The sequence below is a fragment of the Phyllostomus discolor genome, chromosome 1 (assembly GCF_004126475.2).
Source record: "Phyllostomus discolor isolate MPI-MPIP mPhyDis1 chromosome 1, mPhyDis1.pri.v3, whole genome shotgun sequence".
NCBI lineage: Eukaryota > Metazoa > Chordata > Mammalia > Chiroptera > Phyllostomidae > Phyllostomus > Phyllostomus discolor.
This window is the reverse complement of record NC_040903.2, coordinates 209922784-209938346: the sequence shown is the minus strand read 5'-3', so window position 1 is coordinate 209938346 and position 15563 is coordinate 209922784. Positions and strand designations below refer to the sequence as shown.

The window sequence follows — 15563 nt, the reverse complement described above, 5'->3', positions numbered from 1 at the left end:
CAGATGGGCTGATGCCTCTGCAGCCCAGAGGCCCCTGCTGATAGCCTCTGAGAGGGGCTCGTGGAAAGCAGTAGGCGCCCTAAACAACGTCACCCCTTCTGCAGTCAGTAGAGGGCGCTAAATATTCGTTCTGGGAAAACTAGACCGCTGTTTCCCGCTTCTTTGAGGTACCTACTCTTTCTTTCCTGCTGGACACTCAGGGACAAGGGACAAGGGTCATTAAAGTTTGCTGTATGCACTAGCGACTCGACACACTCTATCACCTTAGACTTCTAGCAGTTCACCAAAATCCAGACCTTCTGCATCTGTCTGGACACACATCTGGACCACATTTCCCAGTCACCCTGGCGGCGGGGTGTGATCATGTGACTGAATGCCAGCCAATGGCATCCAAGCACAGGTGACACACCCACTTGCAGGCCTCCGAGAGATCTGCCCACGAGCAGCCTCCTCCTCCGCGCTGTTTCCCCTTCCAGCCGATTGGTGTGGAGTCAACCGTGGGAAAGTGGAAATTGTGTGCTCAATGTGCCCCCGAGCCTTACCCACGGGCAAAGAATCTTGGCGTGGGCCGGAACCCAGCCTCTTCTGGGTTTAAGCCATTACACTTTTTGGCGTTGTTGCAGCTGGAAAATGCTCCCACTTCTGGGGGCCCGATTCTCCTTCTGACAGTCCCCGCCCCCATCATTCGCTCATTGTCCCCATCCTTCCCCCAAACGGACGCTCCCAGACGAGGGACCTGCTTTTGTTCCCTGCTGTGTCCCCAATGGTAGCACAGTGCCTGATGCCTGACACAGAGCCGACACTTGACAACCATCTGCTGAACGCACGAGTGAGTGCGTCCCGTTTCACCCATCCTCCGTGAGTCCGGGTCTCCCCAGAAAGGACCCCTTAGGGGCAAGTACAGGAAGCAGCCTCCCCCTTTCGGTGTCTCCTCCACCTCCCAAGCTGGAAAATCCCCCGCTAACTAAAACACTCACCTTCGGGGCCTAACCTGTGCGCCCTCCTCTCTGACACCCACTCGGGACCCTCCCCACCAGTCCCTAGGGTCAAGCGGCTAAATCACTAAAATCCAGGAGGCTGAGGCATGAGGAAGTGATTCTGTGCTTCTCACTAGCCCGAGAACTTAAATTCTTTGAGCTTTCTGTTCCCACGTCAGTGCCTGGATGTGCCTCTGGGCGCATACCAGATCTCCAGATAACCTTCTGACTGTCGCCTGAAGGGCTCCCGAATCCAGCCAGACCACCTCCCGTCCCTGTCCACCAACGTCAGTGATCCTGACCGCCCGCCCTCCAGGGCACCGGACTGGTAATCGTCCTGGGCCGTCCCAGGGCTGAGAGTGCAGGACTGGTCATTCCCAAGAATGCACTGGAGATGATATGAACTCTGAACTTTTCCTCCTTTTTTCTGGAACACTTCTGGGTTTCTGCCTGGCCTCTGGAATAAATCTCTACCGTTTACTTCTAGCCAAAGTCTCCAGACTCTTCACGAGTTCACGCGCCACCTGTATCTTCTGCACCCCTTGGCCGGGGTCCCTTCGCAGTCACACCTGTCACACTGCACAGCACGTGCGGGGGTCTGGTTTTCCCACCTGCCACGCCTCCCCACCTCCAGTTAGAACAGGAGGCCCTCGAGGCCAGGGCTCCATCTTACTCATCCTGGCATGTTCCCAGTGTCGGGCATGAGGGTCTCTCAAGAAACAAGCATTCTAAAATATTTAATACATATTTAAAATAGTTGTGTAATATTTAATTATGTAAATATAAGTGGTTTAAGCATATACTATATAATTCATATAAATATGCTTACAATACTTTATAGAATACTCAGTAACTATTTCACTTTCTTTAACTGCTTTCACTCTGAGGCTAACCAAGAGCAAAAAGCTTCCCACGCACCCTGGACCCACTCGGAAGAGGGTCTGAGCTGGTACCTGGAATATTCTTCAGGAACAGGCTTTCGGGGCCTTAACTCATGGCCTGGCCCCCGAGAGGTGGGGGAAGCCCACGCCCCTTTACTGTGTATCAGTACGAGCCCACCCCGGATCAGGGGTCTCCAAACGTTTCCCCATCGAGGAAACGAGGAGTCTGGAGACTTTGGCTAGAAGTAAATGGTAGAGATTTATTCCAGAAGGCCAGGCAGAAACCCAGAAGTGTTCCAAAAACACTTCTCCAGAAGGCCAGGCAGAAACACCTGCTCCTGGCAGCCCCGTGCACCAGGATTTTTGTCTTTCAAAGCGCTTGCCCCTGGGACCCTCACAAAGGTCCTCCGATACAGGCAGGCAGCGACCACTGCGTCCATGTGACAGCTGAGAAAACAGAGGCTGGGAGAAGTTCAATGACTTGCCCAAGGTCATGGTTTGCGTGTGTGCTGAGCTGTCACTAGGATCCAGGGGCCCAGACACTTCTCCGTGTCTTCCCTGTCTCCAGCCTGAGCCCACGGGAGGACACCTCCCTCCCGGCAGCCAGCCAGGAGGAGGCAGAGGCAGTGACGTGGGTGACAAGCAGTGGCTGGGGTGAGCAGAAACTGACATTCACTCTGTGTTTTAGAACCGAGTTCAAAACAAAAGCTGGCCAAACAGCTCAGGGCACTGAGAGCTTCCCCCACACTCCCCCTCCTCGAACTCTAACCCCTCCGGCCGGTGGGAGTATCTGTCTGTGGTTACGGGGTGCAGCGCAGCTGCTGCTGCTGCCGCTGCCGTGTGGTCCCAGGCCAGAGCGGAAGGATGGTACTTACTCGATTTTTCTTCTTTGATGGTGTATTCGAGCACCTCGGACGAGCCCTCGTTCAGCGAAGGGAAATGGACACAGAGCACCAGGGGCTTCGAGCTGCTGTCCCGGCGGACCAGGAATGCCTGCGACAGAAGGAGGAGGGCTCTGTGAATCAAAGACTTGGGTGGACATTAGCGGGACAACAGAGAGATGGAGGTCATCTGGAATATTCCAGAAATGAGGAGGCAGGGTGGCAGCTAGGCATCCCTCAGGAGAACATGGGGTTCTGCCCTGAGAGCCACGCGTCACCCAGCGCCCCCCCCCCCCCCCCCCCCCCGCCGGCTCCCGAGTCTCATTTGCTCACAGAGGAGGTTGACTCAGATGCGTCTGTGTTGCAGACAGAGTCAGGCAGGGGGTATTTAAAAAGCAGATTCCTGGGTCCCACCTTGGAGATGCTAGTTCAGCGGGGGGAGCAGGGGCCCAGAATCAGCTGATGCTGGAATGGGTGGGGGTCCCGGGTCCACAGGTAGAGAAGTTCTAAGGCTCGGGAACTGAGGGTGCATCTCACCTCGTGACCACCTCCTCACGCAGCGCGGACCCTCTGGGGAGGCTGATGGAAGCGGTCACAGACATTAGTCAATTCACAACACCTTCCCCCACAGAAACAAAAATAGCTGATAATTAACATAGCGCTTTCTCTGTGGCAGGAACTGGCATACACACTTTGCATATATTCTCTTGCCTCTTCCTATCAATGACCTCTGACACGAGGCGGGTTGTTACCCCCACGTCACGCATGGGAGACGCGGTGGAGGCACCCTCTCTGATCCTGGTGCGATGACTGAGGAAGGACCCGTATGGGCCTGGCTCCCAGGACAGCTGTAAGGGGCAGGGCTGGGACTCGGCCCCAGACACTGGGGTCCCTGCTGGAGCCCTCCACGCTCCCTGGCCCCTCACTGGGGCAGGAGGGGGACCTGTCCCCTCGGCCCTGAGGATGCATCCCTGCTCTAGGGACGAGGCATTGCCTGAATCTAAACCAGAGCCTCGTATTTACAGACCCCCCCCCCCACTTCTGCTTCTCCTGCCTTCCGCTCACTGTGCTTGCCACGGCCATCGTGGGGAGGGGTCTCTGCTTCATGCACGAACTCTGTGCTGTTAAAACGCCCCATTTAGACTCCAAGGGCCCCACCAAAGCTCAGCCCCCCTTCAGGGGATGACAGACACCTTCCGGATTGCCCCAGCCTCCAGGGGCACAGATTTCCCTGGGGAGCCGGGACAGGGCATCCCTCAGCCAAGGAAGGCTCACTCCTCCCCTTCCTGAGAAAGGACTTGGTCACCGTGTCCCCCTCCCCTCCACCCGAGACACACACTGTCCTATCGCCTCTGGTGATGCTCCAAATTCTCTGCCATTGTTATTGCTGCTATCATTCTTATCACATCTCTTTGTTGTTCACACGAGGTTGTTGTTACAATTGTGGGTGGGACGTTACAATAACATCCTTATTGTGGGTAGTAATAGCTAACACGTACCGCCTCCCTCCCTGGTCTGCCCCAAGCCCTGACACCAGTTCCCTAGGTTCTGCGATCTTTACTTCATTCTCCTGTTGGAGCTATGGGGGGTGGGGGGCGGGTGCCAGCACTACCCCCGTTTCAGAGAGAAGGAAACAGAGAGGTAAGCAATGCCAAGGTCGGTGAGGGCTGGCCTGGGATCTGAGCTCAGGCCCTGAGACTCTCGATCCACAACCCTCCACCACCCTCCACCCAGCCCAGGTGGTCCCTTGGCTCAAGGTTTTGCAGCTTAAGGTTCTGCTCCCCCGTGATGTGACGGTACATGTCCCCTCGGAAGCAGGGACACAATGAGTCCATTAGTCATTGAATGGAGAGGAAATGAGTTTACCAGCCCCTCTCCCAGAGGTGGAGAGAGCATGAGAACTCGGAGTGGACAGAGGGGGAGACGAGGAGGCTTCCGGGGGCAGAGATGAGAGGCAGGCGAGATGCCACCTGCTGAGGCGCCCACCCTGGACAGCAGCCCTCCCTCGGGGACATGGCAGGACCCGGCAGGAGGGCGCTCCCCTCCAGATGCTGCCACCCTCGGCTCTGAGACCACACCTGGGCCCCCCAGCACAGCCTCGCCTTGCTCTGGGCTGCAGCCTCACTGCACTGAGGCGGCCCTCTGAACCTGCACGGACCCCTGGAGCGCGTCTCCTTTCAAAAAAAAGAAGAGGTCACTCCTGTGCGCCAGGCCGGCGGGGATGGGCAGTGGGAGGGAGTGTGCCTGTGTGTGTGTGTGTGTGTGTGTGTGTGAGAGAGAGAGAGAGAGAGAGAGAATGAGTGCCTGGTGAGTGAAAAAGCATATCTGGCCTTTGTCCCACTTTCCTGTCAAAGCTTCAAAAATCCCTGGAATTTCCTGAGAGATAAGAATGTCTTTTGTTATTCACAAAATAGCCCCTAGTGACCACACCTGAGTTTACGCCAACAGGTGACTCCGGGTGGGCCCTTAGTTTCCAAGGGGGGGGGTGTGGGTGGGACTGGCGGCCCCACCCCTGACCTCCGGCGAGGGGAGAGGAACTGGGAGTGAGTTGGAGCGTGTCGGTGTGGGCGATGACTCGATCACTCTCGCAAAGAAAACTTTATGAAATTCTGGATCTCGCGGCTCGGGGAGCCCCGGTTGGTGGTGGCGCACTGGTGTGTGCCCAGACCCCACGAGGGTGGAGAGGGGCGGGAGCGTGCATGCCCCCCCCACTGCCGACCTCGCCCCCACCCGGGTCTTTCACTCAGCTGCTCTTGAGTTGTATCCTTCATAATACAATGCTCCTCGCAAGCACAGGCTTTTCAGTGAGTCCCCTGAGGCGTTCTAGTGAGTTCTCAAACCTGAGGAGGGGTCATGCCTGTCGCCACGCCAGACAGCAGTGTGGGTGGCGTGGGGACCCACCGACGTCTGGCATCTGCACCAGGGTGGTCTCATCGGGGGCCCTGTCCACTCACCTGGTCCGTGCTCACGGGCGGGCGGCAGAGGCAGTGTCAGCGCTCACCTGAGCTGCGGGACGCCCCGTGGGTGTCGGAGAACTCTCGGCAGAAGAGTGAGTGAGTGTGTGAGACTGTGAGTGTGGCTGAGTGTGGCTGAGTGTGGCACTGAGTGTGGAACTGAGTGAACTCCGGGGACAGGCCACGGGGGGGGGGGGGGGTCCGCGCCAGAGCGGGCAGTGCTCCTGGGAAGGCTGACGACAAACTTGGACCCTTGACCCCGAGCCTGGGGGTGGAGCTGAGGACGGCACCACCCTGAGCAGGAACCAAACTGCGGGTTTCTGCTTGTGCAGGGTCAGTGCCCCCCATCACCCTTGCAGGGCACGTGGTGCGGGGAGGGGCCCGGGCCCGGGCCCCTAGTGCAGCAGCGCCTGCCCAGGGAAGACAGTGTTTCTCAGCTGAGGGCCGTGGCCCAGGAGCACAACCGCCACAGCCAGGGTTTTCCAAACAAAACCCGAGAGTGGGAGACAGAAGGCAACAAGGACGGCTGCAGTAGGGGCAGACCTCCTGTGGCATGTGTCCGTCAGAGGGAGAGGGAAGGGGCGCCTGGCCCAGGGCCGGGGCCACAGGGCAGCCTGTGTTCCTCACTCCACCGACCGTCACCTCCCCCCTTCCACTATTGGGACAGCTCACCGGTCGCCCCCCCCCCCCCCAGGGTGACCGAAATGACAAATCGGGGCGCCAGCCTCTCTCGGGACCTCCCTCGATGCCGCCCTGCCGTCTGATCAGCTCTCTCCTGCTCAGCACAGAGCTTTCTGGATTTCTCTGCTTTGCCGAGACACTGGCCCTGCTCTCTGGCCTCGTGTTCCAGAGAAAGAGAAGGACCGCAGGAGCCCCCGGGCAGCGGCTCCCAGCTAGGGGACCGTCGTCACAGTCTGTCCCAGTTTGCATTTCTTTTCAGGCCTTATGGGAAGCTCACAGGCTGGGCCTGTTGTTCCTTGAAGCCCAGAGCATTCCCGGCTGACCCCGTACCTCCAAGTACTATTGCAAGAGCTGCACAGGTGAGTCCTGCAGAGTGCCCGCTGTGTGAAGGCACCCCAAATGTGGGCCCCCCTTCCCCCTGCCCCCTACCTGCCTCAGAGCCCTGAGGTCAAAAGGCACAGAGCCCCTACACGCAGAGGCAGCCTTGCTACCCTCCGCTGTTCATGGATTGCCCCGGGATCCAGAGCTGCCGCAGCAGGGGCCCAGGGACAAGGAAAAGCATCCTCATTAGCCGGCTGCAGACTGCAGGCCTCGGCCTTGAGCAGAAAGATGAGCTCCAGGGGAGCAGGGGGGGGGGGGCCGTGCGGGGACAAGTCTGGGCACCGGGGCCTGCCTTGCCTACTCCTAGGACACTCGCCTGAGGCTGCCCAGGATTGTCACGAGTGGGGCAGCCCACAATCACGCCGGCCGTGGGGCCCTCCCTCCGCCACTGCTCCCTCAAGCCTTGCCAGGGAACCAGGCCACCTGCAGGCCCTGCTGAGCCCCGTGTCCTCGCGCAGCCTCTCTCCTCCCCAGGGACAAGCGCCGCTGTCTGAGTCAGCCGCTCCCTCTGCCCCCGCTCCCCTGTGCCAGCGCTCCCGACGCCCTGGATGAGGGACCCCCAGAAAGCAGGGGAAGCCCTTTCCCCCAACCGTATACCCCGACAGGCGGCGTGCCCATGCCGAGGGTCCCACCCCCACCCCGAAAACAGCAGCGGTCAGAGGCAGCGGTCAGAGCACTTGGTGTCCTTTGTAAGTCACTTCCCCTCTCTGAGCTGGCTTTTCCAGTCCGGTGAGGGATGGGGGCTGACAGCCCCAGGACTCCTTCCTTCTGGAAGATTCTGCCCCAGCACCCACGGCCTGGGGTCTTTTCCAGATCCCGAGAGGCCTGCACGAGGGTCAGCGCCGTGGGTACAGGCCTGCGATGCGGCAGGCTGGGGCAGCGGGTCACGGAAGCAGCCCGTCTGCCCCCCCCCCTCACCGGGGGGGTGGGGGTTTGGAGGTGACGGCTGACTTCAGGAACAGCTGGCAGAGGAGATGCCCCAGGAGAGCGGTCCGTGGCTGCCACGCCCCCCGCCTCCTCCACAGACGAATATACAAAACCCCGACACCCAATACCCTGTGATGGTTTTGTCTGTACTGTCCATTTTGGCCCGGACAACCCAGAGCTGTCTGCTTTTCCGCGCTTGTTATCTCCGGACTGTTTTGCAGTTGCCTGGGGAGAATTTCCAGTCGTGCCCATGGGGGCAGGAACCGAAGTGGCCGGTTCTTCCCAGGGGCCACAAGCAGGGGCTGCCTCACCTGTGAGGGGTGGGCGCTCCCGTGGCCGGAGCCCTCTCTGGACACAGGTGGCCCGTCACTTCTCACGAAGTTGTCCCTTGGCACGGAGTGCAGCTTCTCAGTCCTGGCTGCAGGACAGAATCACTGGGGGGAGCTTTGAAAGCACACTGATGCCTGAGCCCCCTTCTGAACCAAAGAAACTGGCATTGCTGGGGCTGGGGCTGAGGCTGGGGCTGAGGCTGGGGCTGAGGCAGGGTGTGTGGGTTTTTTTTTTTAAACGTTTGAAGGCAGTCACTTAGTATCTGGCTCTGTTACTCAGGGGAGGCTCCTAACCCTCAGAGCTGTGTTTCCTCACTTAGGAAGCAGAGAGCCGGCCTCCAGTTCTGCAGGGCTGCAGGCAGGACCAGACGGTGCCTGGCTCAGGGCAGACCTGCAGTCGCTGCCAGCCGTGCACTCGGCCCCGGCCCCGGCCCCCCGAAGGGGCAGCAGAGGGGCTTCAGGGACGCCTTCACCCGACAAGCACGGAGTGGGAGGGGCCTTCTGGACTCAGCCCTGGGGGTTGGGGTGGGGGGGCGCCTTGCATGTCCCACGGGGCCAGTCCAGCTCAGCTTCCCGCAGCTCTGGAGGCCACACCTCCACCACAGAAAGCAACTTTGTAAGAAGGTTCTTTCATTAAACACCACCTCCTGGCGCTCCAGCAGCAGTGAAAACACACAGCCTCCTGACCCCAGTTTCGAAGACAGTTCTGCGATGAAAGGAATGAAGGCTCCTTGGAGAACTGGCTCCAGGACGGGGGCAAGAAAACACTAGTGGAGCCTGGAGCATCTGGGGGTGACAGAACGTAAGAAAAAACTCCAGAAAACCAACAACGCACAAGCAAAGCCCACACACAACAGGGGTGTGTCAGAGAGACACGGAGCCCACGCAGAGACTCGCAGCGGCCACAGCTGGAATAATCTGAGCAATAAAGTAGTGAAGGCAGTGTTGGCTCATAACCCGAAGCATAGAATAAATATCCATGAATCCATATGGCTCTAAGTACATGACTGAATCAGTAAATAAATGGGGAGGGGGAGAAGAGACAAATCTCATAGAGAAGAATTCCAAATAGTTTATGCAGATAATCAAAGGGGCGGAGCGTGACCTCCAAGCGCGGGCTGTGCACAGTGACCACCTCCGGGGGCAGGCGGCCCGGGCGGGAGGAGGAGGCACTCACTGAGGAGCAACCGACGACCCACACGACCTCAGCCAGGGGCCGAGGTCAACACCCACAGCCCAGGTTCACATCCTGTGCTGTACCCCTGACGTGATGTGAGGGGATCACCCCAGTTTAGCCCCCGGCAGCTCCCAAGTGAGGGAGGGATGTTCTACACAGTTTCTGCCTGGGAGTCCTCAAAACGGTCAAAGCCGTCACAGACAGAGAAAGCCTGAAAGACTGTCCCGGCCAGGTGACAGGGTGACAAGGAGACGCGAGGATGAAGGGTAAGGTGGGGCCCTGCGTAGGGTCCTGGAACAGAAGAAGGGCAGGGGGCACAAGCCAAGGAAATCGGGGTCAACTGAGGGCTTCCGTCGGCACTAACGCATCGGCACCGGCTCGTGAGCTGTGACAGAGGCGCCGGAGTCATGTCAGACGTTAACAACGGGAGAAGCCACGTGAGGAGTGCACAAGGGAACCCTCTGTACTGTCTTTGCAACTTTCCTCTAGAACTCCCAAAGTAAGGCAAACAAACAAACGTGCCCCTTGGTGTAGAATGAATAAAGGCGGCTTTTCGATCGCCTTGATTCTGGACACACACGAAAAATTCCTAACTGGGCCGGCACGTTCCCACCTTATCAGATCAGGCTGCAGGGAGTTGGGGAGATGGGGAGCGGTGAAGGGGGTGGACATGGTCAAGGTCACACAGATAGATCTCTGAGACAAAGGAGCTGCATGTCCAGTGTCCTGACCACTGGCCCCAGACTCGATGAAGCCCTGTGTCTCCCTGGAGCCACGAGGGGTGGGTACAGGTGATGCTGGGAGACCCCACGAGCTCTCACAGCCTGAGGGCCACCCATGGTGTCTGTAGCTTTAAGAACATTGAAGCCATTGCACTGGTGGCATTTGAGACAGTTCTGTGGGGGTGGCATCATGCAGCCAAGGGTCTGCCCGGTGTCCCTGAAGATCACACCATGCAGGCTCTGCCCCCACCAGCTGTGTGACCTCAGGCAAGTGGGTTCAAGGCTCTGAGCCTGCATTTCCTTGCCTGGGAACGGGAGCACCAAGCACGCCCACCAGCGAGAAACCGCTGGGCTGGTTAACGAGAGCATGGGAAGAGCAACTTGGGGTAAAAGTTGGCCAATCTCAGGGCTTTGCTTCTGCTTGCAAACACGGAAGCTCACAGGGAAGAGTGGGGTGCAGGGGCAGAGGTGAGGGAAGGCGCATCTGCTCCAATCCTGGGGCCGAGGGAGGCCGGGGCCTGGCTGGAGGCCACATCAGCTTCAAGTACCACTGCCGATTCGATGAATTCTATGGAGTCCAAGGTGAGAATGAGTCCACTGAGCAACCCAGGCCCATGAATTCATGAGCTCGGATGCGTCCTGGACACAGGGTGGCACTCCAGGGCACACGGAAGGCGAGGACAGCAACGCGCCGGGCGGTTGGAAGATAGGATTCCGTGTGTGTGTGTGTGTGTGTGTGTGTGTGTACGATACAGCACAGGAGCACCCAGATTGCTGGGTTCAAAGTCCAGCTTGGGCCTCATCCCTGTGTCACCCGGGGGAGGTCACACCACTTTGCGTCTCAGTCGCTTCATCTGTAAAATGGGCAGAACGGTAACTCCTACCCCAGAGGGCCGCCGCGAGGATAAACCGCGCTAACTCAGGGGTCGCACTCAGACACGTGCCTGGAAGGCAGTAAGTAAGGGCCGAGTGCGCACGTGCTGCCACAGACGTGGGGCCGTCCACGGGAAAGGGCCGGAGAGGAGCACCACGCTCTTCTGGCGGAAAGGACTCCTGGGAGCAGCCTGGCGGAGGGTGGCCAGGGGCCTGGGGGTGGGGGGGGAACGTGAGCGACTGCTTAACGGCCAAGGGTTTTATCTCGGGTGACGAAACGCTCCGAACGAGATAGAGGCGGCGGCTGCACAACACCGAGCGGTACTCAACATGCGTGCCCGTCGCAAGGGCTGGTTCACGGGAAGTGACCTCCGCCTCGTCAGAGAAACGAGCACAGGCAAGAGGCGTGCGGGAAGGGGGTGCGCTGGAAACAGTCGGTGGCAAACACCTTTGTGAGAGAATCCTTTTTACTTTACTTCTGTCCAGCTTGATTTTCTTTTCACAGTGGACACCTGTACCTCACGCTTTTACAATTAAACAGATTACCTGTCAGTTTCTCTTTAAAAACAGAAGCAGCCAGTAAGAGCACGCGCGTGGGGTCGGGTGGGGGTGGCCCTCCGACCGTGAGCTCTGATTCATCGTCCTGACCCACGATCCACTCCCCGCCCCCGGCCCCCCCAACGGAGGCTGACACTGATGCTCCCGGGAGGAAGGGAGGAAGGCACTATCGCTGAGCCGCGTTTCAAAGTGGGAAAAGTGATGCCTCAGAGCTGACTCCAGAACCTCCTCGGGCCCATCCCACAGCCCCTTATTTGCATATGTCAGTAGGGGGTGTAAAATGATTTCTCAGGTCCTTCTGGTTGTCCCGAGGCTCTCTGGTCCCGGACCCCTGGCTGAGTTCTCCCCGTGTCAGGCCTGCCCAGGTGCTGTAGGCGCCCAGGTGCCCAGAGAGCCACCCCCGCCGCATACCACCTGCTCTCCCTCGGGGACAGCTGCTCCCCAAAGCAGAACTTGGCCCTCCTACCAGTGCCCTGCTCCCGAGCCCCAGCAGCTCCTGGTGGCTGCCCCTGCCCCGCTGACCACGACAAGATGGACAGACAGGCCCTCACTCACCCCGGCTGCCTCCTGGTGCAGGATCCTGGCCGCCTCCGCCCGGCCCAGTCCCAGCTGCAGCCACACTGGGCACGTTTTGACAAGCTTCTCCAGCACGCTGATGCCCCGGGGATGAAGGCAGTTCTTCTGGGTGACTGGCGGACAAGGCCCCATGCCGTCTTCCTCCTCTCCCTCCTCCGCTCCTTTGTCGACATCTGGAACAGGACTGAGAACAGAGTCACAAGGTCAGCCCATCCGCGGCTCTGCAGAGAGAGGTTTAGAACGGCGGGTGTGGCGGGGGGGGGGGGGGGGGTTCGGGGCTGCGGGGCTGGCTCACTGAACATCGGGGGAGCCAGCGGCCCCCCCGGGGGGAGCTGAAACATGAGTGAACTCTTCACCTTCCAGTGCTTCTAACAAAATGGGTTAAACACACAAAGAAATCACCAGCTGTAGCACAAAACCGGAATAAGTATCAACAGAAGCAGAGGGGGACAGAAGTAGCTAATCCCAGCCCGGGGTGGGCTCAGGGGCAGTAAGCAGAACCCTGAGATGGACATTTAAAAGCCTTTTTAATGCAAGTGTAACTTACACACAGAGAACTGCACGCATCTCTCGTACACAATCAGACAGATGCCGGCGTGTGTCTGTACCGGTCGTCCACCGCCCCATCAAGAGGGAGCCGCGCATCCGATACTGTAGCTACATGTGGGACCCGAGCTCTTAAAAGTGGGTGGTCTGGGGGGAGGGGGAGGGGACTGGGTGAAAAGTGACGGGGTTGAGCAGTGCAGATGGGGAGTCGCAAAAACAGACACGGGGATACAAAGTACAGCGCGGGGAACGTAGTCAAAAATATTGCAATGCCTATGTGTGGTGCCAGGTGAGTGGTGGAAATATTGTCCAATTGGACAATCGGATGCTTTATGGAGTGTTCCCTTGAAATTAATACAAAATAATGTTCAGTGCAAACAGTGACTGCTAAAACTACAAAAAATAAAAGTGGGCGGTGCACACTGAGACGTGCGCACAGGATTTGGAACACTTGACGTGAAGAAAGAATGTGAATATACAGCTCCCCAATAATAGTTCACGTGGCTACTGATTGCATTTCAAAATGATAATAGTTTAGATACACCGAGCTAAGTAAATTATTAAAATTAATTCCTCCTATTTCTTTTTACTTTTTAAATGTGGCGACTAGAAAATTAACAGCTACGCCGTATGAGGCTTGCATTCTATTTGTATTAGAAACGCTGATACAGGCGTTTCCAGAAGTCTCCCTCGTGCCCCCCGCCCCGCCACACGCCAATAAGGATGGGGCAAGGAGGAGAGTCACAGGCCTGAGAAACAGGAACACCAAAGCAGAAGTCCAGGTGAAGAGACCCTGCCCGGAAGGCTCACTGCACCCCCCCACGCACTGATTCCAGAAAAGGAGGGACGGCATCTCGGTGCCGCATGTCCTGAGTTGGGGGCTCTGGGGCCTTCTGTGCATCCCACCTGAGGGGCAAAACCTTCATCAGACAGAAGGGGGTTGTTATGAAGCCAGCAGGATAGGGCTGGTCCCCCTCCTTTGCCCCGTGTCTCTGGGGTGTCGCCCAGGGGCACCCGTGATCAGGGTCGGCACGTGCTGAAGGGAGAGGCCTGGGGGAGGGATGAGCCCTGCTGAAGGTGCAGAAAAGTGGAACCGCTTCATGGGGAGGGGTGGGGGGGGTGTCCGAGGGCAGGACAACACGGGGGTTGGGTAGGGAAGGAACGGCATTTCCTACAGAGGAAGATGGGGTTCTGGTGTGGCTCTGGGGCACTGGGAGGCTGGGAAGTGCTGGATTAGACCGGCCAGCAGAGCTGTGCTGTGCTGAGCAGGCGGGTTCTGCAGAGACCCCAGTAGGGGGGTGTGCGGGGGATGTTGGTGCTAAAATGCCTCCGCTGAAGCCCCCACCCCCAGACCCTCCGGGACGCCCTCCCTCTCGTGGATGCTGTGCACACACGGGGACTTAACGATTCCCTCTGGGTCCACACAGAGCCGGTGCCAGGGCACCAGGACAGCAGGGGCGCCCCAGGCAGTAGCAGGCACCACGGGGCTGGGTCGAGGGTGGGGGGCAGGCGGGCAGCCCCCCGGATGCACTCGGGCTGTGGAACTGGGGCCTGGTGGGTCTCCTTTGGAGCTCAAGGCCGGGGCGGCCCAGCCGAGGTGGATGCAACCGCTTCCCAAGCCCCGAAGTGTGGCTGCAGCATCTCCTCTGGGAAGGAAGTTACAATTGTGGGCAGAGGCCAGAATGACCCAGAAAATGAGCACTTTGGGGCCCATTAGGTTGCTCCGCCCCTGTCCCAAACCAAAAATATCTTCCTGCACCAAAAGGCTTTAGGATCATCCTCAAGTCTCCTCCGCGGGCCCAGAGCCTCCCCGGGGGCCAGTGAGGGCTGTAATGGCAGCTGGGGGAGAGCTCTGGGCTCCCATTTCCACTTGCCCCCCCACTCAGCTAAGACCCTGGCAAGTCCAGTCCCTCCCGGGGCCTCAGTTTCCTCATCTGTGCAATGGGCACGGCGGGGCCTAGAAGATCCCTCCATTTGCTGAGTGGCCCTAGCGGGACTGGGGCTTTGGAGACAAGGGCCCCCACTGTCTCTTGCACAACCGAAGCGATGACCAAACAAAGAGGCTCTGGGAGAAAGCAGGGGCAGGAGCCTCCCTTTCATTCACACTCAGTGTTTTCTGAGGGCCGCCCCTGCCCGAGGCCGTCCCCGGCACTGGGTGTGAGCAGAGGACAGGATGATGCGTTCGCCTCAGCTAGGGGAGGGCTCGGCGGTGAACGAGGGCAAAGAGTGACCAAGAGCGTGTCGGACGAGGAGGAGAGCTGGCGAGGGGAGGAGGTTCCAGACACAGGGGCCGGCAAAGGCCTTCAGTCGTCTCGTCTGGGAAACGTGCAAGGAGGCCTGGGAGGCAGCAGGAGCTCCGAGGGCAGAGGTGGGAGGAGGCGGGGTCAGTGCGGGGCAGGGGAGGGGTCCTTGCAAGGATCTGGGAGAGGGGGCTCCAACCCCATGGGCCCTGGTGGGCTTCTGCCCAGCTACTGGCCCACATCAACCCGACTTTGGCAAGAAGTGGGCCCAGGAAGTCCTGGTAGGGACCGGGTGGCTTCTGGGTCCCTGGAGTCTTTGAGGATCCACAGAGAGGAACCTGAATATCCTACCCCCCCCCCCCAGCTGCCTGGCAGAGGAGGCACACACTGCCACTGGCAGGGGGACCAGGGGGAAACTCTGCCCCAGGCCGTAGCATCACCAGGCCTGTGCCGCCCACCTCTCCTTTGAGACCACCACGTCCCTCCTGCTCTAAAGCCCTCAGTGGCTCCCACTGCCTGAAGAATCCAGTCCAGGCTCCCGACATGGAAGGAATTCCTTTTCTGACACTGCCACCCTCCAGGTGTTCCTTGTCTGACCACTGTCGCCCCGGCACAACCTGCACTTCCCCACCTGGTGCTCCTGCTCCGGCTGCTCCATCCCCGCCCCCACCCGTGGCTCCCTCGGGCTCTCTGCGACCCCTCCCACCACTCTACCCGGCGGGTGGGCAAGGGTTTGTTGCATTGGACCCAGAAAGTAAAAACCGTACAAGAAAAGGCGGCTAGATTAAACACATCACAATTTAAACGTGTGCCCATCGGAACACGTCATTCAGAAAGTGACTACTCAAACCGCAGGCTGG

The 15563-nt window shown here is 59.0% G+C and overlaps 1 protein-coding gene across 1 annotated transcript in view; it reads right to left on the bottom strand.

The window, feature by feature from the left end:
- The window catches only part of RIN3 (Ras and Rab interactor 3), a 106669-nt gene that overhangs the window by 64745 nt on the left and 26361 nt on the right, over positions 1 to 15563 (bottom strand). The window contains exons 2-3 of the mRNA XM_028507998.2: positions 11897 to 12101; positions 2734 to 2851 (exon numbers count right to left, since the gene is read on the bottom strand). Of these exons, the coding sequence (XP_028363799.2) occupies positions 2734 to 2851; positions 11897 to 12049 (271 nt within the window). The 5' untranslated portion in view covers positions 12050 to 12101. The remainder of the gene's footprint in view (positions 1 to 2733; positions 2852 to 11896; positions 12102 to 15563) is intronic.